Source organism: Belonocnema kinseyi, chromosome 1 (assembly GCF_010883055.1).
Source record: "Belonocnema kinseyi isolate 2016_QV_RU_SX_M_011 chromosome 1, B_treatae_v1, whole genome shotgun sequence".
NCBI lineage: Eukaryota > Metazoa > Arthropoda > Insecta > Hymenoptera > Cynipidae > Belonocnema > Belonocnema kinseyi.
In genome coordinates this window covers 178,077,886-178,101,201 of record NC_046657.1, presented here as the reverse complement: position 1 = coordinate 178,101,201, position 23,316 = coordinate 178,077,886, and the positions used below count along the sequence as shown (strand labels likewise).

Sequence of the window (23,316 nt, the reverse complement as noted above, 5' to 3'; positions counted from 1 at the left end):
TTCTTCAACGTACTCCATGGAGTGGAAGAAAGGAGGTGAATTACAGAACTACGCTTTATCAGCAAACTAGTTGACTTTTGATTATTGCTGCCGATGAAGAAGGGGCCACCCTGAAGAAGACGTCTAACTCCTGCAGGTAAGCCTCTGGCTGAAGCTGGGATATGCTGCGAGTTTACCTCTATGAGGATACACCACTATACGAAGCTGCTCAGCATAGGAACTGAGGAACATCTGATTGCCTTCTGTATGATCCGCGACTCTTATATGGTGTGGATCCACTCCGTTCACTTGCGGAAAAGGGCAGCCAGCTACATGTCACTTTGGCATTAATCTGCCCCAGCGTGCTGATTACCAGTCACCTGGAGTCGCGCGAGCGTAATCTAAGCTTTGGGATTATGTAACCCTGAGGCTTGTCTTTTTTAGATGTTTTCGCTATTCTTTTGACCTTGCTTTAGACCTTCGATGGGTTTTGAGGTGGTGTATCTTTTTGTTGCGTTGGGCTTATATTTTCCGATGGGTTTGTGCTGATATTCCTCTTAGTGAGGAGATTGTTTCTTCCCGAGTCTTTTTGACCCAGTCATCTTGATCTGTTGGTTCTCAATGATGTTGAGTAAAGTCCTTTGTCCATCATCCCTGGGAGCGCTTGATGTGCTCATAGTGCTTTGGAATTCCCTACCGATCGTAGCTCTGGTTCCAATGGGTACCGATTTAAATTCATGGACCAGCTTCAGGAATTTTTGGCAGACATTGGGTTTCGTTCTCCTTTCACAAAATGTAGGTGGCTGTTCAACTTGGACCTCCATGTGTTTGTGACTTTTTGCTTGGGTTCTTTCTTTTGTTTGTCAGGTGTCCTTTACGCAGTAGTTTTTCTTGTAGAATTTTTGTGTGGAAGCAGTGTCCGATGAAGGCATTAACGCGGGTGTCTAGTTCAGCTTCTGCCTTGTTTAGAAAGGCAGGTGATTTTACGGATGTTCCAGCATCTATCATTTTGGCAGTTGAACGGTTCATCGTTTTCTTTACTAATTCTTCCCTTTTCTGTGAACAAAGAAAAACAAAAGAAAAATATAATAAATGATAATAAGATAGAAAGAATCGATTTTTATGAAGATTCATGGAAGACTGATAGGCGTGGGTGGTTTTCTGGCTTTTTCCCTTTCTTTTGTATGGAAATAGATCATTTGCATGAAACAATGCTAAATCAATTTTCGTGGCTTCGTTACACAGTATATACGTTCCTAGGCTCGCTTGTTTCTTGACAATGTATGGACTCTCGTATTCTGTTAAGAATTTAGCGACATTTCCCCTTATATATCTTGCAATGGTGGTTTATTTAGCCACCTGGTCAATGGCGGTTATGTTTAATATATATCTATCTTTATATTAATATCCATACGTATATCAGCAAAATCGTGGTAAAATTTCAGCCACAACCACGTCTCGCGACCGTGAGATAGGTGGTTACAGTCTGTAATGGAATCAATACGACGATCCGGCAAAAGTTTCATGCACCCTGAGAACACGGAGTGATCCAAGGACTACTGCCTTCTACATTTTTCCCGCAAGTATTTTAGCATATTGTTGACACGCATGGATGCTTTTTAGGTCATTAGCAAGTGAAAGCTTGGCACATCCAAGAGCGCCGATGATGAGGACGATTAGTTTAACAGAATATTCCGGGTACAATCGTTGCAACTCCCTTATAAGGTCTCCATACCTCTCTTTCTTTTCATTCTCCTTGGCTATGATGTTTTTGTCAGCTGGTACCGAAAATTCGATAACGTACATAGTTCGCTTCTTGAAGTCAAGAAGAACCATTTCTGGCCTCGAGTGTGCAACAGAAACAATTGTCGAGAATATAAAGTTCCAATATACGCGGCACTTCCCATTCTCGACAATTGACTCGATTTCCCAAGGAGCATTTAGAGGAGCGATATTAAGGTTAATGCCGTTAGAGTGACAAAGATGGTAATAAAGCACTCTTAGTGCTGCATTTTGCCTTTGAATGTAGTTCGTTCCCACATGAGTTGGACAAGTAGATAATATGTTAGGTAAATGCTCGGGATGTACATGGCACGCCCTACAGCTATCATCGGGAATGTCTTGGCTCAAAATATGACGACGGTATGTTAAGGTGGAAATGACACCGTCTTGACATGCCAAAATGAAACCCTCCATACCAGATTTCAATCCGGGTGATTTAAGAAAAGCAAAGTTAGCTCACACCACATTGACTGATCCTTCACATTTCTGTGGAAGATACCGTGCATCCTCTTATCGAGGAGCTGTTGACGAAAGTTTTTCTCTTGTGCTTTTTTAATCCGGGCTTTCAGGAGTGAGTACACGAGATACATGCGTGGTCGAGTTGTAGGTCCAGCATCTTTCCTTTCAGCTAGGTTTGGCGAGCTTCAAGCGTTTTTAGTTTTTCAGAGTTCCTAACGACATTGTCTTATTTCTTTGTTCAATTCGTCTTCAATTTCTCATTCTCATCCACCTACATTTGTAGTTTATTGTCTTTCACACGGTTGAAACGTTCACGTGATATTTCCTCCATTCTTCGCTTCAACCGCTCCACACGTGTCATCATAGCTTTGCGTCTTTTTCTATGTTGTCAAAGCGCCGTTTCAAGTATTCATATCTACTATCCCAAGAGATCGCAGCATCCTCCTTCCTACCTCTAGTATTTTCTCGTAGCAGGTTTATAATGATTTCTTCCCATATGGAAACTTAGTTTTGTCTCTAACCGCATCTGTTCGTTATTTCTTCGATCCTTGGTAAACCGATATGAGCAATTCCATGTCTGTAGTTTTTCTACAACAAATGTTTTTTTAAATAAAAAATTTCAAAACCTTTTTGAATATTTTGAATATCATTACCAATAATTAAAAAAACACACCTTTATAGCATTAAAGCTATTAAAGTTATAAGAGTTAAATTAAAATGCAAAAAAGCTCAATTTTCAATATATTCAAAGTTTTTTTTAATTTTTCAAAAATCATTTGATAGTTTTTCAATAAACAAAATACAAGATAATTCGTGTGCAAGCTTGATACAGTATTATAATATTAAGATTTTATATCAGGAGAAAAGGGCGCAGCCCACCTCAAAGCTTTGAGATGGCTCTGCTGAGCGAGCAGCGGCCGTGGGAAAATCTGGAGAAAACGTCTCCCTGTCGCTGGGAAATACGACGGAATTCTTTTTCTACACTTTTTTCTAGTCCTTTGGCACGCGCCTCGGTCATGTGAAAGTTAAGGTGTCTCAACAATGGGCCTCGCGACGGCATTTTTATTTGTATTTGAGTGTTCTGTGCGTTTATGCTTCTTTGACAAATCCATTAGAAATCGATAGTGCTAAAAGAATGGAAAGCCTGCAAGAATTCACATCGAATATATACGGAGAACAAAATTAAAAGCGTAAATTTAACTAGACGTAAAATTTTCCAAACTAATCTTTTAACAAAATCCACGACGGAAAGCTTCGTGAAAAAGTATGGACATTTTATTTTAGTTTAATTTCATCCTTCTGGAATTTATTAAGGCAAAAAATACTTCGCACAACCCGCGTTAATTCAATGGTGCTAAACGATACCGAGACGGTTTGTATAAAATACAATTAAGCTGATTGTGTGTGGATTTTAAAGGAGGACAAAGTTGAGCCAGTTTGATTTGAGGTAGATACCATACCTCTTATAACACAGGCCAACATATTTTCACACCCACAGACCTGATCTAATGTGTGCTGAATCTGAAAACTCCTTAAGGATAACACAATAACCTGCAAGCCCTAAAACCCAGGAAGGTTAACCCGAGATCGCAATAACCTGCAAGCCCTAAACTACAGGAAGGTAAACTCAAGAACAAAATAACCTGCAAGCCTCAAACCCTAGGAAGATTAACCTAAGAATACAACGCAACATTACTCCTAACGGCTATTCTCTCTCCCACAGTCCTTTTCAGAATAGTTGGGGAGGAATATTTCAGGTGTTTGTCGCCAGCGACTATTCTTTCTCCGACAGTTCTCTTCAGAATATAGTAGTTAGCGAGTAATATTTCAGGTGTTTGTCTCCCGCGGCTATTCTCCCTCCGACATTCCTTTTCAGGATAGTTGGCGAGGAATGTTTCAGGTGTTTGTCTCCTGTGTCTATTCTCCCTCAGGCAGTCCTCTTCAGAATAGTTGGCGAGGAATATTTCCAGGTTTTCGTCCCCAGCAGCTATTCTCTCTCCGACAGTCCGTTTCAGGATAGTTGGCGAGGAATATTTCACGCTTTGGAAACTCAACCAAACATTTTTTTCATCAGGGTTCATAGTATTCAAGAATTCTTTATCTTTCATTAGCTTCCGTATGTCAGGTCCAACGAAGATTCCTTCCTCAACTTTAGCGTCAGTCAAATTTAGAAACGTGTTTCGAATATGCTGGAAACATTCACCATTCACGTCTAATGCCTTGACAAATTATTTCTTAAATCCCAATTTGATATGAAGCGGTGGTAGCAAAATCTTTTCTTTTTCAACAAGGCTTTCATTCAAAACATTGTGTAAACCAAATTTCCACTCTGATCTCATTGCCCAATCTTTTTTCGTCCAATGTTGATCGCGGGTTCTACTATCCCATAGACAGAAAAAATATGGATTCTTTGTATTTCCTGACTGTAAGCCAGTCCAAATATTGATCATCTGGAAATCACCGCAAACTTGCCAATTATTAGACCTTTCACCTCATTACAAAAGACAACGGAATTTTTCATAGAAACAAATGACAAAAATTTCCTTTCTCTATTTCTGTAGCTAGTGATTTACATTATGAGATTTATCCTCATATTCATCATCATCATCGTCGGACTTTTCACTCTTAGCACACTTTATAATAGGCTCAACATCCATAAGATGTGAGCTCGATGGAATAACAGGATTGTGAGATCTTTCAATGAGACCTCTCTTTGATATCGTGACACTAGACACATCTGGATACACAATGAGATTGACATTTTTTTATTGTAGCCTGATATATTACAAGCACAAAAATAAGAGTCTGTGTCGTGACTTTTGGGCTCACACCACATGACTGGCTCAATAATACTCTCTGTTTTAATATTTTCCCATTGATTCAGATTGCAGCGACAAGAATTACGAATAGATATTGGAACGCAACTCTTATCGTATTTGTGCATAACTTTATTGTAACATTCTGAAATTTTTTTTCGATAGTGTCAGTAATCGGTCTTCGATCTTTTTCAATCTCGTATTTTCCGCAAATAACAAAATTGATCAAGTTTATCGATACAAGGAGTACGAGAAGACATTGTCAAAAGATATTAAGAGAGCACACGTATGCAGAAAAAGATATCAATGACTGAAATACTATTTCACAATAAACTGCTATTAATAAAAATTATATCTGGTAAAAAGACTCGCTAACTATCCTGAAAAGGACTGTCTGAGGCAGAATAGACGCAGGAGACAAACACCTGAAATATTCCTCGCCAACTATTCTGGAGAGGACTGTCGGAGAGAGAATAGCCGCTGGAGACAAACACCTGAAATATTTCTCGCCAACTATCCTAAAAAGGAATGTCGGAGAGAGAATATCCGCTGGTGACAACCACCTGAAATATTCCTCGCCAACTATTCTGAAGGGAACTGTCGGAGAGAAAATAGCCGCTGGAGACTTCAATATTCAGTCAAATTTAAACTATAATTTAAAAATATTCAATTAAAGGAATCAAAGGTGTCTCTAAGTCACGTTATGACAGTCAGCAATTTTTTTGTTCAGAAGTCAGCGATTAACAATATAGCTTTCTTCCATGATTTCTTTCCAAATTGTGGCTTGACAACGATCATTCATTCAAAATGATGAATGCTTCCAAAAATGTCCTACCGTACCTATGCCTTTGTTACCTTCGAGTCGGTCATACTCAAAATTCTTATGAGAGTTCTTTACTACTTCTTGTACCGACTAGAAGTAATAAGACTGGGCCGCGACGTCATTAATTATTGAAGTTAGTAACTAGCCAGGAACGACGTTTTTAGACAGTGCCACAGACCCGGCCCCTTATTTTTTATTAGATATCAACGAACTTCGCCCTTTAACAGCGCCAACGGACACATATTTCTAAAAAATTTGGACGAATCGGGACAACATCGAATGACGGCATCATAGGACCTAATTCGACAAGTTTAATTGACGTTTAATTTCGCTAGTTTAACTGAGAACAACTTTCTCCTCTAACGTGTAAAATTATGCTAATGGCAAAATGATTCATCACTCAGGCAAAATATGAAATCTAGGCCCTAATGAGCCATCCCTATCCCCGCTATTAGTTAGTCTAATTATACGCACGAAAAATTCCGTAACGGTAACATTTCTTAAATTTTAAGGTTTAAAAATTTTCTGGAATTCATTAGATAGGAAAGGTTAGCCAGGCCGTCAGGTATCCGATTGTCATGTCATAAAATTTTCAAACGCTTCGTTTATCATGCGAATTTTTAGTAAGCCTAAACTTCCATCGACGGGGATGCCCCGGCTTAGTCGTTTAATGGCTAAGACGGAAATCTTTATGATGCAAATTAATTTGCACCACAGCAAAGGCGCCTCGGCGGTTCTAGGCAGCGGCTTGCCAGGGTGTGGCACCATTTATAAGGGGCCGCTTGAAAACCCGTCAAGGGCATGCATAGCTGTCATGGGTATGAGGCTGGGGCAAAAAACCAACATTGTGTGTCCATGAAAAGCCTGGGTGCGGAAAAGTGGTCCGGTCTAATCCGAAACTCAGCGCACTTTGAAATTTTGAAATCGGATAATATCTTCAGTCTGTTCTTTGAGGGTGAAATCTCGAAATTTCAGTAAAAAATACTAAAATTTAAGGTTTTGCAAAAATGGGCTTAAAATCGATACCGATGCCTTCCAAGGGTGACTTTACAATGAAAAGTCATCAGAGTGTACTTAGAGGTCCGTACCAAGTCGCCAAAGTCACCCCATGCCAATCCTTATGGAGGGGGAAATGGCTCAAAATTGCGTATTTTTGAGTAAAACGCTTAAATACTTGTGCAGCTCCTAGCTCACTGAGTTCTAATACTTCAAGTGACCCAGAGCCCACCACGTGGTGGTAGCTGCACATCGGGCTCCACCCACGCCCTACCCAACCAACCAACCATATGTAGAATGTGCTTATTTAAGTCTCAGAGTCATTAATTACACCCACAAAGTCTTTCTTAGTGTCAAATAAGTTGACAGTCTTTCGAGAAAGAAGTGTGGCGCGTATCTGTCTGGGCACCTCTGTTACCAGTCTAACAGTTCTTTCCACCGCTACTGTGTAACATGGGAAAGATGTAAAGTCCCAGTCTGGTACCAAGCCATCGGCCATAGATAGCTTAGCGGTAAGTTCATCCTCTATTATAGGAATTAAAACTGGAAGTACGATAAGTGAAACATCTGTCTGTTCCCAATCAATCATTTCTGTGTAACCATTAGCTCCAAAATTTATTTTTGGCACAATATTGTATCTAACAGTACTTCATAGGAAGAAACCTTGACAATTTGATTGCTTGGAAGAGGTGCCGACTTACATCAGCGATAGACTTATCCCGTCTGATGTGGAACCACTGAGGTACGTATACTGTGAGTAAGTATTCAACTAATACATGCAGTTTGTTTGTGGGTCTTTTTGTTGATATGTATAATCTGAGAATTCTATTTGCAGTTGTTTGCCAGCAAGTTATGTTAATGGGGCCTATCTTCCGGGAGGCCAGCTCAGGAGAGCACGCTCCGAACCGTATGATTCTGGGCCTGCGATGATTTTCTCTGCACAAGTCTGCGTGGTATGTCGTGAAAATCGTCATCATCGGTAGAAGCATCAACCTTTACCTTCATTTCAGGAGGAGGATTATCACCTTCAATTTCCTCAAAGAAGGAATCTAAATCTATATCCATATCAATCGTAGAGGAAGATGTGGAGGCCGATGCAGTAGGAACGCTTTCCCCACCCTCTCCCCGTTCAAGTCTGCCTCTTTTTGCATTACGTTCTGCTCTCTTATGTATTCTTTTTGTTTCAGAGACATCTACGCTGGCGATTCCCATGAGTCTCTTACCTCTTTGGTCAAGATAGAAGGCATGCTCTACGGCTGGAACCTTCTTTTCTTGGGACAGGAGCACCTAGACAAGTCAACGCACTTACAAGCGACTATGTTAAATAATTTAGAGCAGTACTCTTTGAGGGCGGAGATTTTCTCATTCTTATTACTTTGAGAAGTTGTTTTACTCTACAATGAATTTTTCAACGTAGTGTATTTTTTATGAAGATTTGTGAGACATTCCTTAGTGCGATGCTCTGAGACCGTTGGGATAGAAGCAGATTCCCAAATAACTATTAGTTTGGAACGGACTTCGTCGGCAATGTCTCTGAACGAAGGCTCCTTGTCTTTTTCTGAAAGACAGCCCTTTTGCCTTCGAACCTCCTGACAACATCGCAGAACGTCAGCCCTCGTTGGCAAAACGTTCGAAACAAAATCTTTTGGAGGACCAAATATAGAGCACTGCACAAAGTCTCTTTGCAAATTTCGACATGCTGTGGCACACAAACCAAAGAGGGAGTGCAAGCAGAACCAGAATCTCCACCACCAAAAGAACCAACGACGAGACAATGAGAAGAAGAAACTATAATGACAACGTCAACTAGCACCTGCGAGTGAACGAACATTAGGCGTGAGCCGACAGTACGAGCTATTGACAGGTTCTGACAAGTCTCGACAACGCTCGACCAGAGGCCGGGGCAGGGGAGAAGGAGACCGGCGACCGGGGGGGGGGGGTCCAGCTTTAGTGTAGAGGTGGCACAGACGCTCGTGTGCTCGTAGACAGACATAACATATTTGTGCTCAGGGGAACACAAATATCAACGACAGAGGAAGAGATTTAATTGAATACCTAGCGGGTACTGACAAGGAGATTCTGAATCGAGGCGATACTTCCACATTCCAGATTAAAAACAGGAGTGAGGTTGTCGATCTGACTCTATGCTTGGATGCCCTGGGGAGTATGGTGGTGGACTGGAGAGTCTCGGATAAGGAATCTCTCTCGGACCATAAATATATCTTGTTTTAGATAAACTTAGATAAACCAGTGGTTTCAAAAATCAGAAACCCTAGAAATACACTCTGGGACTCATATAAAGAGGAACTCAGAGAAAGTCTATTGGAATTTATACAAAATACGGTAGCATTGATGAGTTAGAGCTCGCCGCGGATTTTCTGCGTAGATCTCTTACTACATCGTATGAAAACAATTTCCCTACCAGCACCGATAAGTCTAGGAAAGGAGCAGAATAGTTGAATACGCACCTGGATCAACTCCAGAAAAAGACAAGTGCGCTGTGCAATAGGGCAAATAGATCTAAGTTGCCTTCAGACTGGGACATCTATAAGACGGCTCAGTATGAATGCAATAGAAATATAAGGGGGTATAAGCAAGAAGACTAAAGGGGCTTCTGTGAGGAAATGAAAGATATGCCGGAAACAGCAAGGCTCTACAAAATCCTAGCGAAAACCCCGGAAGCTCGCCTCGGATTTATAAGGCTCGAAAATGACGAGTTTGTCTAAAATTAAGAAGCAACACTGAACCGCTTGATGGAAGTTCACTTTCCGGGTCTTCAGAGAACTCAAACCGATCTAGAGGAGAAAGACTGGGGCCAAGAGTTGAGGAGGGCCGATTGGAGTTCCGCCTTAAGGGTCGTAGACAGCAAAAAGGTGAAATGGGCCGTTGGGTCCTTCTGTCCATTTAAATCATCAGGGGCGGATGGCAGCTACCCGCTGGTTTTACAAAAAAGCCTGGAATTGGCCATCTCTCTGAAGAAGTTATTTAGGGCAAGCATCGCTCTAAAACATGTGCCATCGGCATGGAAGGACGGTAGAGTGGCGTTTATTCCCAAACCCGGGAGGGAGGGCTACACTGCTGCAAAAGATTTCAGACAGTTCAGCCTAACGTCTTTTATTCCAAAGACACTGGAAAGGCTAGTTGAGAGATATATCAGGGATCAGATATATCAGTAGAGACGGCACTCCATGCTGTTATGGCAAAATTGAAGTAGCAGTTGGAACAAAAACGGTATGCTATGGGAACGTTCTTGGATATAGAGGGTGCCTTCAGTATTGCCCCTCCAAAAGTCATCTGTTGAGAGACTTTCAGGTGTGGAGCACCGAACCAGCTGGTAAGCTTGATAGGAAGTATGCTACGCCGAAGAAGACTCGAAACCAGATGGGGCAAAGGCATAGTTAAAGGAGTAGCGCAACGGGGGTATCCGCAGGGGGGTATCCTGTGGCCCTTCTTTTGGTGCATGGCAATGGATGTCCTCTTTCGTAGGCTTAATAAAGAGGGGTATTATACTCAGGGATATGTGGATGACTTTGCAATCCTAGATAGGGGGGCTCATCTGAAAACTTTAATGGGCCTTACAAGGTCGGAGCTGCGCATTGTGGAACTCTGGTGCGATAGCTCTGGCTCTCGGTAAAGCCGGAAAAGATCAAAATGGTCATTTTCACGAAGAATTACAAGATATTGAAAGTTTGCGCTCCTGTTTTTTGTGGCGGGAGGCTGACGTTCTCAGACTCTGTCCTTAAACCGAGGCTCCTTCATGTGGCTATGTTCTGGTGGCCACGGGCAGAACTCAAGACGATGCAGCACAGGCTGCGACGATTACAAAAGCTAGCGTTTAGGGGTCTAACGGAAGCAATGAGGACTAAGCCTACATCAGCGATAGGCTTGATGCTCTGCGAAGAACCTCTTCACCTTGCGATAACTGCAGAAGCGGCACACGCGATGGGCTGTCTGATGAGAGTAAACAGATGCACTCGGGGGACTAGACACACTAGGTTCCCGTTTCATCAGCTCACTGCCGAATCTTGAGATGAGGCAGGACAGAATAACAAAACGCTTCGACTTCACCAGGGTTTTCCGCATCTGCATTCCAAGTAGGGATGCGTCGAAAAGAAATGGTAACCCACTTCTTCAAGGGGAATTTATGACAGTGCGAGGAGGAGGGAAGTGGTGATCTCGTTTGGGAGACATGCTACTGTCTATCAGGCGAAGGTCCTTGCCGTTCTTCGATGTGCTGCAATACTATTAGAGGAGAACGCTTCTGGAAAACAGATTACAATCTGTTCGGACAGCCAAGCGACACTAACTGCTGTGTGAAAACCAGATATAACATCAGAACTGGTTTGAGAATGCCAAAAGGCATTGAAACAACTTGCAGACAAAAATAAAGTGGCTCTCATATGGGTCCCTGGCGGCACAGGGATCAAGGGCAACGAAAAGGTGGACCAGCTGGCTAGAAGCGGTGTGGCAAGTGAATACATAGGGCCGGAACCACTACTAGGACTAGCGTCTTACTGTATGGTTCTTGCCATCAAAAGCTGGATCCGCATTAAGCGCCGACAATACTGGGAGCAGGTCCAGGGTTGCTGAAAGGCGAAGTCCATCTTCGGCTATACGTGCAGAATGGACAGAGCCAGGGAAATCCTGGGTGTGCCAAAGAAAGACCTAAGGACAGTGATTCAGATGCTCACTGAGCATAAACACTTGAACGCCAGTGCCCGGCGTTGGCTAGACTCAGGTTTCAAACCCTTGGGTTCCACTTCATGGAAACTGAGGAAGCTACAATGCTGTCGGTGATCGACTTACCGGGCTTCATCAAGAGATGTAGGGTCAACTACTGATAGCGATAGTTAAGGGTGTGGCACAATAGGCTTTATAGCTTGAGCGCCAGGGGAGCTTCGTAGGGGGCTCCATGTCCGTGATACAACTAACTAACTAACTAAACTTCCATTGAAAGAAATGTTCATTAGGATATATTTAAGTTTTCTGAAAAATATTACCTTAATTAAATTAGTTTTTAACAAAATAGGACCATTCCAATAGCATTGACCGAGCTCGTGATGAATACAACTATGATTTTAAACAATCTCCTTGGAATAGATTTACATCAGAAACATAATGTAAATAAAAAACGAACGAATGTTTAATTCATTTGGATGATTAGCTAGGAAAGTATCACGCATATCTTAAAATTTCATAGAAAATAGAATTTGATTCCAAAGTAAATATATCTATAAATATTTAAAGTGAATAATTAAAATAGTAAATGTTATCAAGTTTGCAAGAAACTTTAACTGAAGGTAGAAAGAGGACAAGAAATCAATAAACTGCTCATCAAAAAACGGTGATGCTACTAGCTCCTCATACGCTTCAATTACATGGTCAAGCGGCACACATGCAAGCGCCATAAGCATTTTTATATTAATAAAATAATTCATGTCAGAATTGTAATTGCACTGTAGTCCACAATTTTGTATATGACGAAAATACATTGCCAAAATTTCTAAATTCTTCTGTGCAGCATAAATAACAAAACGTCCTGGACCTTTACCACTATCGTGAAGTAGGAACAACTCATTACTGCTAGTCATCTGATAAAGCGGTGGTATAACTAATTCATCTAACGAAGGTGGATTTACAGAAGTAGTACTGCGATCATGCTGCCTCAATCTTCCAACAGTACGAGTCAAAGATCTCACTTTGGGTAACTGTGCGCGAACAGGTGATGCAACCGATGCTAATACACGTGAAACCACAGCGGCACTGCTGTTACTACTCTTGGCAGCTTTTTTCTTGATAGCTTCTTTAGCTTTTTTTGCGGCAACAAACACCACATCACCAGCATGATTGTGCTTACCAGTAACATCAATAATTTTCCCTCAATATAATAAAAAACATTAAAATTAGCACAAAAAACAATCAAAGTAAAAAAAAAGTACAATCAAAATACTCATTACCAGTACGTTTATCGGTTGTTGTATGAATTATTACGGAACATGATCGTTTCTTATATTCAACGCAACGCCATGTTACATTTGTGTTGTTGACACTTTTCTTTGCATACAAATGGCCTTCGTGTAACAACATTAAACCACCCCGTTGTGATTTTATAAACTTCAGTGGCATCTTAAGAACGTTAATAACACAGCAATTGAAAAAAAATATCAACAAACAATAACAATAAACCGACGTACTTCATGTAACTCAGATATCAAGATATGGAATGCTACAACATTCAAACGGTTTGGTTACGGCCGGGTACTGTAAATAACTCTGCCAGCCCGGTACGTAGCGAGTACAATAGGAACATTATATGACTCTCCCAGCACTTCTCAGTGCCGTTTTGGTGCTGAAAATAGCCACAAACAGCCACTGAAACAGCACTGACGGCCCAGTGCCGTACACCAGTGCTTTTTCAGTGCTTTTTCATCGGCAGGGTCGCTTCGCTCGTTAATTTGAGCGCGCCTAGGTCGTACGACTGTTGGTTCTCGTGCTTCGCGCTATATTATACGTTTATCTCGCGCTTCGCGCTCGGTCTTTGTATATTCCCCACACTAGTGCAAAGACTTTTTAAATCTGAAGGTCAAAGTATCAGCAACATTAATTTGGAGATTTTGAATTCTCTTTTGTTAAAGCTCTTTCGGCTTTAACGAGTACATTCTCATCACGGATCTCGTGCTTCACACTCGAGTTTGTCCCTAAAATTGTACATCATCGCCACAAATATATATTAGTACAATTCATAGCATGTATTGTTATTAAAACAGACGTAGTTTCATTGTCTCGTTTCAAAAAATGCGAATTCTTTAAAAAAAACTTTTGTTATTAAACATTTTATTGCATCTTCTGTCGTTTTTGCATAAACTGAATTTGCTTATTTCCAATGTTATTTTTACGATGTAAACGTTACAAATACGGTGTACACAGCAGCCTTCATGTTTTCTAACTTCTAAAGTATATCTCTAAACTCAGTGATCCAGACTTTGTCAATTAAATCTTTTAGCGCATTGTCTTATACATCCCCGTTGAGGTGTCCTGTTGCTTCATCTGGTAGTCATTCATTAAAAAAGTGCCTTAAAGCGTCTAGGGTGGAGAATATAGTTACAAAAACAGTCCCACAAACTTCGATAAATGAGTAGGGGGGATTCGTTTCAAACGAGTCATAGCTGGTTGGAGTTTTATGCTGAGAAAGTCACCAACCTTCAGCAGCGTTGTGTTAGGTGGGATTTCATATGGTCTCATTTCCCCATTCTGGTAATTTTTAGTTTTGTAAAAAAAGTCGTAAGAATAAATAGTATGTATTTCTGAATACTATGAACATTCGTGCAGAGAATTTAAAAAAAAGTGGTATCAAAAATATTCTAAATGCATTCACGTTTTGAATTTGTATCATAAATAGCTGGCTAAAGAACTTGACCTTTAGTTTACGACACTAAATTAGTGTACCAAAGGGCAATCTAATAAATTATATTTTTCAAACATCATTGTGCTCACAGACAGACATACAGCCAGGCATAAAGCCAGCCACACAGGCAGACATACAGAAATACAAATTCGTAAAAACCTGTTTGTCCGATTCAGGAGGTCTCAAAACGTGGACATTTGACAAAAACTGACGGGGTCCAATTTTATACAAATCTAATAACTTCCCGGATAAGAATGTAAAAATGAATTAATTTGTGATGAATAATTTTTGGATAATTCTGTTTTTTGCATTAATAATAAAGAGATAACATTAAAAACATTTTAAAAATTAAATTTTTTGAAATCTCACACAAGAGACGAAAAAGAAATTACACTAAACTCTCGCATTCAGTCACCCCGTTCTCAGCCTTCCTAGAACTGCTGGCTCCCACAGTTTTCCAGGGGAGCAGGGCGAAAGCGGTTGCGAAATTATATACATAGATACATATTCCAATTAGAAACGAGTCAGGCGGCTCTCATCTGCCGATGTCTTTACGACATCGCAAAGCCACCGAAACGACATAGACATAGGATGTCGTAAAATTGTCGTAAAGATGTCGTAACGATGTCGTAAAGATGCCGCCAAATTTTGTGCTCACTGGGTTTCGATTCCCCCGAAACAAGCCCAAGGCTATTTGAAGGCAACCTGCGACACTTGACTGAAAGCGAGAGTTTGGTGTAATTGACAAAAGTTTTTCTAGCAAAAAGTGAATTATAACAAATTTGTAGATCTTTTTTAAATGCACAATTTTTGTCTATTCATATTTTTCCGTATTTTGCATAGTTTGATCAAAAAATGTAATTTTTGAATTTCCATTATTTTTGTATGCTGTCAAAATTTGAATTTTTGATTTTTCGCAAAAATTTAAAAAGTTGTTATGATATTGTAATGGATTTAAAAACAGCATTTTTCTTCTCTTGACTTTTTTCGTATCGTGCGCTATTTGGCTTAAAATGTTTATTTTCTTGTGTTTTTTGGAATTTTGTAAGTGTCATAACTATAAAATTGTTTTTCCGATTCAGGGGGTGTCAAAACATGGACATTTGACCAAAACTGGGGGGGGGGTCAAATTTTACACAAATCTAATATCTTCTCTGATAAGAATTTAAAAATAAATAAGGTGTAATTATTTACGTGAAAATAGTTGTTTTTAGTTTTCCGTTTCCTTTAGAAATTAGTCGTAATTTTTATTTAACCTCTAGAATACTGTATCAGTTTATTATACTTTTTATAAGATTTACTACAACCTCTATTATTTTTAAATTAATCGGCTATATCATCATAGATGGTAACCTTACTGACAGTAGATGAACCCTCCAAACCATGAAGGCAGAAAATCTGCACAATATGGATCAAGTTAAGAATCTTCAATAACCGAAAATGCTTAACGTCTTAATCAGACTAGATGGAAAATAATATTTTTAAATTAAAATTGTTTCTTGACAAAAGATCCTACTCCATCTTCACTCCATTGGGAATCGAACTTCAATTCTTCTGATTCATTTAAAAATAAGTACTTGTACCATTAACACCTAGCTAAAAATTTGTGTTATTTTCTTGAATTAAGAGTTCTTATACTGATCCCTTTAATAGCTTAATTGGAAAAGCACCTGGCCGAAAATTAGAAATTTTGTGGCTAGATTCCCAATCGAGTGAAGATGGAATAGAATCTTTTTTTCAAGAAATAATTTTAACCCTATTCATGCTGTTTTTATAAAAAGTATTGTACAAATGCTACACCATTTTTAACTGGTTAGTTTTATAACTACTAGTAAGTTTTGTTTTAATAAAAATCAGGAAAATGAAGTTGTAAAGAAACTTTTAAGGAAGAAACAAAGCTATTGATAGACTAAAAAAACTATTTCGTTGAAAATGAACTTTTTTTTATAATTAATACTTTTGGTTGAAAATTCGTCTGTTTGAGTACAAAAATAATGTTTGTTTATGAAATTATTATTTTGTTTAAAAAATACAACTAGTTGGTTGAATTTAAAAGTATTCTGTTGAAAATTAATCTTTTTGGCTGGAAAATTCAAAAACTTAGTAGTAAATTAAACCATTTGCTTGAAAACGAACTTTTCTGTTGAAAATTCATACTTTTGGTTACAGATTAGCTTTTTTTCTTTCTTGAATTCAACTGTTTTTTTATTTCAAATCAAATTTTGTTGTTGAAAGATCAGCGATTACATGTTTATTTTATAATTCATTTTTTAGCTCAAAAATTATAAATTTCTGTTCAAAATCAATCGCCGTCTTTTTAATAGAAAACAATCCATTGGATTAATTATTTAATGGATTTTTTTTGTAGCGTATGGCGCACAAAATTTAGAATGCTTTCGATATGTAATCGAATCTCCATTTTTTGGTAACAATCGCGAACAAGGTACTCTCGAGAAAGGGGATTTCACACAAAATATGCACCAAATAGATCATACGTATATGCAAAGTAAACAAAATATATGATAAATATCATGGGAAATATAATGCACCATACAACATATCAATCTGAGGCAGTAAAAAAACGAGTAATTTTAATGGTCCTTTCCAAAAATTATATTATATTATATAAATATTAAATATAATGATATATAATATAATAATTGGGTACAAATTGTAATATTTGAATTTAATTTGACGGGCTCCCTTTCCAGGTCTTAATCCTAATAGTAAGAAAACTCTTCGGGTGGAGCGAGGTGTAATTTACACCGCCTGAAAATGAACCGATACAAATCCAATGAATTTCGTTGCTCGCCCCTCGCACTCCACCTGGCTCAGCATCCTCGGAGGCTGTTCCCTTACGAAAATATATGATAGGAAAAAAATGACAGGCTTGTCATCTTTTTTTGTCATTTATTCCTTGTAGTTTTCTCGCGACCACAGAAAAACGATAGGATAAACGACAAGTAAGACGACAGCCGAAAATGGCGTGCCCTAATTGGCCATAATTTATAATAATATCGTGCATACATACATAAACGACACACAAACGAGGTAAGCAGTAGAGTTGGTCTGAATATTACAAACTTTTAGCTAGATATCTCCTTTCGTGTGGAACCGGTATGATATACGCTACATTTTTACCTATTATAAAAACGTGATCATTAGGAAAACGGTATTTGTTTTATTTTTTTATTTTTAATGTATTTTTAAAAGACTCCATTCACTTGTATCATATTGGCCACATTACGGGGGCGACGTGTATGACGTGTGCACGATATTATTATAAATTATGGCCACTCAGGGCAGATCATTTTCGGCTGTCATCATACTTGTCGTTTTTCCTATCGTTTATCCTATCGTTTTCATGTGGTCGCGAAAAAACTACAAGGAAAAAATGAAGAAAAAAAAGATGACATACTTGTCATTTTTTTCTATCATATATTTTCGTAAGGGTTTTGAGCTACAAAAGGGCTCCGACGGTCACCGTTGCTCTCCTCTTTCGTCCGCGCTTACGCTTACGGGGTGAACTAAACGCCTCCCTTATGTTAGTACATACATCTCGCTCGTTTAAGATAGGCAGTTGCTAACCATGAATTATCATTAACTCTTAAGAGTCTATACTTCTTTCTATCTAGCGTTTTCCAATAAAGGTTCTAGTGGCGGACTGAGTGCCCAGGGGCGCGGCCGCGGATCCAATATTGGGGGCAACTCCTAAAAAAAGGTCATCGGTGAAAAACTTGACCCCCCCCCTCTTCCCCAAATACTGCCATAACAACTTTTTGAACTTTTTTGAAAAATCAAAAATAATAATTTTGATCAAACAACAAAATAATCAAAAATAAAACATTCTGTTTCGTGTCCTAACTATGCAAGTTACAAATCAGCCACAAAAGAGCTTTAAATTCGTTTTTAATCATTTTTAATGGAACGTGTTGTTTTTATTTTAATAACAAATTAAATTTTTTTAATAACAAAATAGTTCATTTATAGAAGGCAAACTCTTTAAATTATAAAAAACAGACAGCGAAAATATGTCTGTTTCAGTACTCATGCATATAATGAATTGTAATAATATAAATTGATTGAAACGATACATTTTTCAGGGTAGCTGAGAATAAAATTTAGAGCAAAATAAGGAACAAAAATATTAAATTATTTATTATAAATAAAATTTGTATTTTATTTTTCAATGACTGAATAAGCAATCCCGTGCCAAGCTACACAAATAAATGTAATATACATTTGATATAAGTGTTGAACGTAATGTATAAAAGTTCCCATATTGAAAAAAATTGAGGGCGAAGCACGAGATAAGTGATGAGAATGTGTTCGCTATAGCCGAAGCAGCTTTAACAAAAGATAATTCGTAATCCCCATATTACAGTTTTGTCGATGCTGTGACCTTTAATTTTAAAAAGTGTGTGCACAAATGTAGGTAAGTACAAAGATCAAGCGTAGCGGGTAGATTGTTTTCGTCTAAGAGTTCAGCCAATTGTTATTTTTTTTCACGTTTCTTATTATTATTTTTCAGGAATGAAAAATTTCTCACACCATAAACTGCAAGTTTTCAAGTATTGTTGTTGCGAAGATTTAAGCCTTGATTTAAATAAGTAATTCATAATAACAACATTAAAAATTACGAATAAATGCTAAAATTATAATAAAATAGCAATTATTATAGTAAAGTATAGCAAAATATAGTAATATTTTACAATTTCCAAAATAATAAAATATATTCTTTAATGCAAACTCTTGAAATGTAAGATAAAAACTTGTTTCACATAAAATTTCGACTAATAAGTAGTCATTTCAATATAAAAATTAATTTTAAATTTAACAAATACTAAAATAATTAAATACAGACGATAATTAGTCCAGGTTTTGTAATAAATAAAATGAGTTGACCCCTTTCATATTTGTAAGCGAAAATGGAGTCATAATTTTTACATAGATGAGTTAATCTGCAATCTCATTCAAGGTCCGTATATGCACAAACGAAAGTTAACATATGTACAAAATCAATATATTAGCGGGCGCCCATAAAAAATACATTTAGGTGTTAATAGAATCAAAAACATGCATTTGGGAATTTCTTAAGAATAATATGGGTGAAAAGAAATTGGAGGACACTTTTTACTTTACTAGTATTACTTATAGGGTAGAAGTGTAAATCATGGATATTATTGGATATTTCTTTAACTTTCTTCTAAAAATATTATCTGTTGATAATATAATCTATGATTTTGATCTAGTATCCTTCCCCATGCACTTTTCACTTATAACTACCGTATAGTACTTGTAGTGAGAATATTTTTTAAATTAGTATTATAATACTCGTAACGTATTGAAGAAGATAACATCCGCAAAATACATACCGGATGCTTATTTTTATGACTACATAATTAAATATTCATTTTTTGTCTGAAGGTATTTAAGTTTAAGTTCAATCGGGCTCAATCGATTCTTAGTTTGCGGCTCTTAAGAAATAACACACCGTATATAAGTTCATTCCTAAAAGGATTTCAAAAATTTACACTATTTTAAAATAAAAAATTAAACATTGTACAATTTTGAAGTTGTAGCCATCAAAATTATGAAATTTCAAATTGAAAACCTTTAAAACTAAGCAAATTCAAATTTAATAACCGTGAAAATATAATAATTTTGAAAGAGCATTAAGAATTTAATATTTTTAATTATTTCTATCTGGTAAACAACACTAGCATAAAAAAATTATACATAAGAAATTTCTACTGTTCCTGATTGATAATTTGAAAATTAAGAAACTTTAAAACAAGCGGTTTGGAATTTAATCTTTTGAAGCTAAGCAACTTTAGTTTCATGATCTCAAAAGTTAAACTATTCAAAAATTTTCTATTAAAAACGTATGTAAATCGAATGTATAGAAATTTTAAAGATGTTGAAAATATACATTGTATGATAGCATTTAGTATTAAGTTACATTCAAAGTTACTGGACAGATTTTTTGTTACTAAAAAATGAGATTTGGTACAAAAAAAATGCACTGTCATTTACCAGCTCTTAGACTTCCAGCTCCAGATATTTGAAATCGTTTAAAGGACAGCAACCATGTCTGCTTCGAACAATAATGTTTTAGTTGAAGCGACATTTTGTTTATTGTTTTTCAATACATTGATAAACTTACAATTAATCTATTACATTCATTCTGAATAAAATGTCATTTTTTTATTTCGTTTTTATAGGCTGTCAAGCGGTAACGAATAAAGGAATAGCAGGTCTTTCAACACTGCCAATTCTCGAAAAGTTGATAATAAGCTACTTAGGGAAAATCACGGATCAGCATTTAGGAGAGATCTTTAGCCTAAAGAGTCTACAATGTCGAGGATGTCCAGGTATAAAGGATGAGGGATTGTGTACCCTAGTATTAATGGCACCTCATTTAGAGTTGCTTGATATTTCTGGCTGCAATTGCGTGACGAGCTGTTGGGTTAACATTGCGGCAAAAAGTACTGAAAGTCGTTCAAACGGCATCATTTTAAAAGTATATGTCGGAGGGTCAGCCATCGACGTTAACAAAATCAAAGATATCTCACCCTTCTTGCAGATCGTTAATGTTGATCTTTGTACAATGTATATGAGACCAGATTATGATCAGGACTTTTTTCCAGATGAAAACCTTAGTTATTCCGTCGAAGATAACGAGGAGGATAATATTTCTTTGTCAACTCACAGCTCTCACGAACTGTAATTGGATATCAGTTCTTAATTATTTTAGTTATCAAGTACTTTTTTTATTAAAGAACTGCTGATATAAAATGTCTTTAAAACCAGAGAAAAAATATTTTTATGGCTGTAATAATTTTGGACATATAACAATGCCTTAGTCTGAATATTACCAACTGTTTTAACTCGTAGAATTTCTACATTTTCACAGTTAAAGATCAAATCATCGTATCATGCTCGATGTCTGATAAGAAATTTGCCAATTCTCATTAAAAGAATAAATTGTTTATAAAATCAAGAAAGTCAGGAAATCAGAGTTCCCACTTCACTTGAAATCTTAACATAAAATTATAATAAACACTTTATTATCAAGCATTCTTAACTCAAAATGTATGCAACACAAATAGTTGATTAAATATCTTACCTCATTTCATAAACCAATTTAATACAAAATACTGTACTACGCCTTTTGCAGTGAAATGGAATTACAAAACGTGTGAATCATCAGAATCCACTATATATTTTACACTAACCGTTATTTTCAATGAATACTGTCCTTTTTAACAACAATAATTCATTATTCAAACAAATTAAATAAACAAATGCATAATGCCGCAGTTTTTCAATAGATAAGCTTATTTTCTTCAGAAAAATCAAATACGAATCTCTTTCTAATGTTCTTCTGTTGCGTGGATGTTTAATTTAAAAATTCATCACTTGACCTGCTTTAAGATTATTACTTTTATTTTTTTAGTGTAATTAACTGAAATTTTGTTGTTGTCGGATCTTTCTTCAGGCCTTCCACCATTTTTTACCTATAATCAAGGAGAGCGGCCTAGCCATGATTGTTGTTTAAGAGGAGAATATCCATAGTAAATGATCATTAGTGACAGATGTATAGTTTATTCTGCTTTTATACAATTTTGCTGAAGGGACGAAACACATCCACTGAAAAATGACTGAATGATGCATTTGTATAGGTTTGTTTGGACAATAGAAAATTGCTATCTAATAGCACATTATTACAGGGGAAGACCATTGAGAAGATACCAGCACTTGAATTTGTTAGAAAAAGCGAAATATTTCTATTTTAAAATGGCCTGATTAGGAATTTGTTCAAAAATGTTCTATAAAAAATCATAAATTCATGTTTAACTTTTTCCAATTTTAATTAAACATTCTTTTCCATTCATATTTTTAAGTAATGTAGAACAACAGTACTATGATATTACTAGAAATAGAGAAGATACAACTTTTTTTGACTAATTTGTTTGCAGCAATTGGAAAAAGAAATTTAAGCGAATCATATTGCCGAAATTACTTTTAACAATATCTATAGATCTTTTATGATTTAATTTATAATAATAATCGCCGTCCATCATCATATGAACAGTTTTAGTTCAAATAGTTTTCTATAAAACTGAAAACGACACAGTAGAATATATTTTTTCAAATTTGATTATAGCAAACAAGTAAGATGATTAATCTGTTATTATGAATCAGTTGCATACATTTTTATCAAAAAATGTTGAACAATAAAGTGTTTATTTTAATTTGGTATTAAGAATTAAAGAATAAGAAAAAAACTCTAGTTTCCTGACTTTTTTTATTTTCTAGATATTTTACCGTTTTAGTGAGAATTGGCCAATGTTTCATCAGGCATTGAGCATAATTCGTTGAGTACTATAACAAAGTTATAAACATCCCGCTATTATACGGCACTAGGGCTTAGGATTAGATGTGGGGAGAGCACCACCTCCTGGTCCTAATTCCCAAAACCTCACCCCCGAAAAACCAGTCTTTTGCTCCCTGCACGTTTACCTGGTCGGCACATTATTCTGCTCTTGGACTACCTCACGTCGTCGAGTTTGACCAGCGATCGTGGTATAGCATGTCCCAACTAATTCTGTAAGTGAGCAATAAACCCCATTTATGTTGTAAATTATTTGAGAATCATTGAGTTCTCCCTCTTCTTGAGACTCCAAATCCATCACTTCCTTTAATTTTCTAACTCCCTCACGGTACATTAAATAATTTTTATATGTTCAATTAAATTAAGTATGAAGAGACATCGGAATAAGAAAGTCATTTCGAACTTCGATCAATATGGTTAGTAAGTTCCGCATGTGAACCAATGTATTATGGTCAGAGTCTAAAGAACATAGTTATTTCGGGCTTAGACGAATGAGTGTTTGTAATTGAGGTGACATGCAAAAACAACGTGTGTCTTGAGGACTCGGAGTGATACAAGGATGACAGCACTTTCGATCCATCACGCAAGTGCCTTATCATGTTTTTGGCATTCGGGAATGGTTTTGAGGTTACGACCAATGATAACTTTGCATCTCTGA

The 23,316-nt window shown here is 37.1% G+C and overlaps 1 protein-coding gene across 9 annotated transcripts in view; it reads left to right on the top strand.

The window, feature by feature from the left end:
• The window catches only part of LOC117172776 (F-box/LRR-repeat protein 7-like), a 180,274-nt gene extending 157,405 nt beyond the window's left edge, over positions 1 to 22,869 (top strand). For all 9 annotated transcript variants that reach the window (XM_033361030.1, XM_033360996.1, XM_033361047.1 and 6 more), the window contains one exon: positions 20,485 to 22,869. In XM_033361030.1, the coding sequence (XP_033216921.1) occupies positions 20,485 to 20,990 (506 nt within the window). In that variant the 3' untranslated portion in view covers positions 20,991 to 22,869. The remainder of the gene's footprint in view (positions 1 to 20,484) is intronic.
• The last annotated feature ends 447 nt before the right edge of the window (positions 22,870 to 23,316 follow it).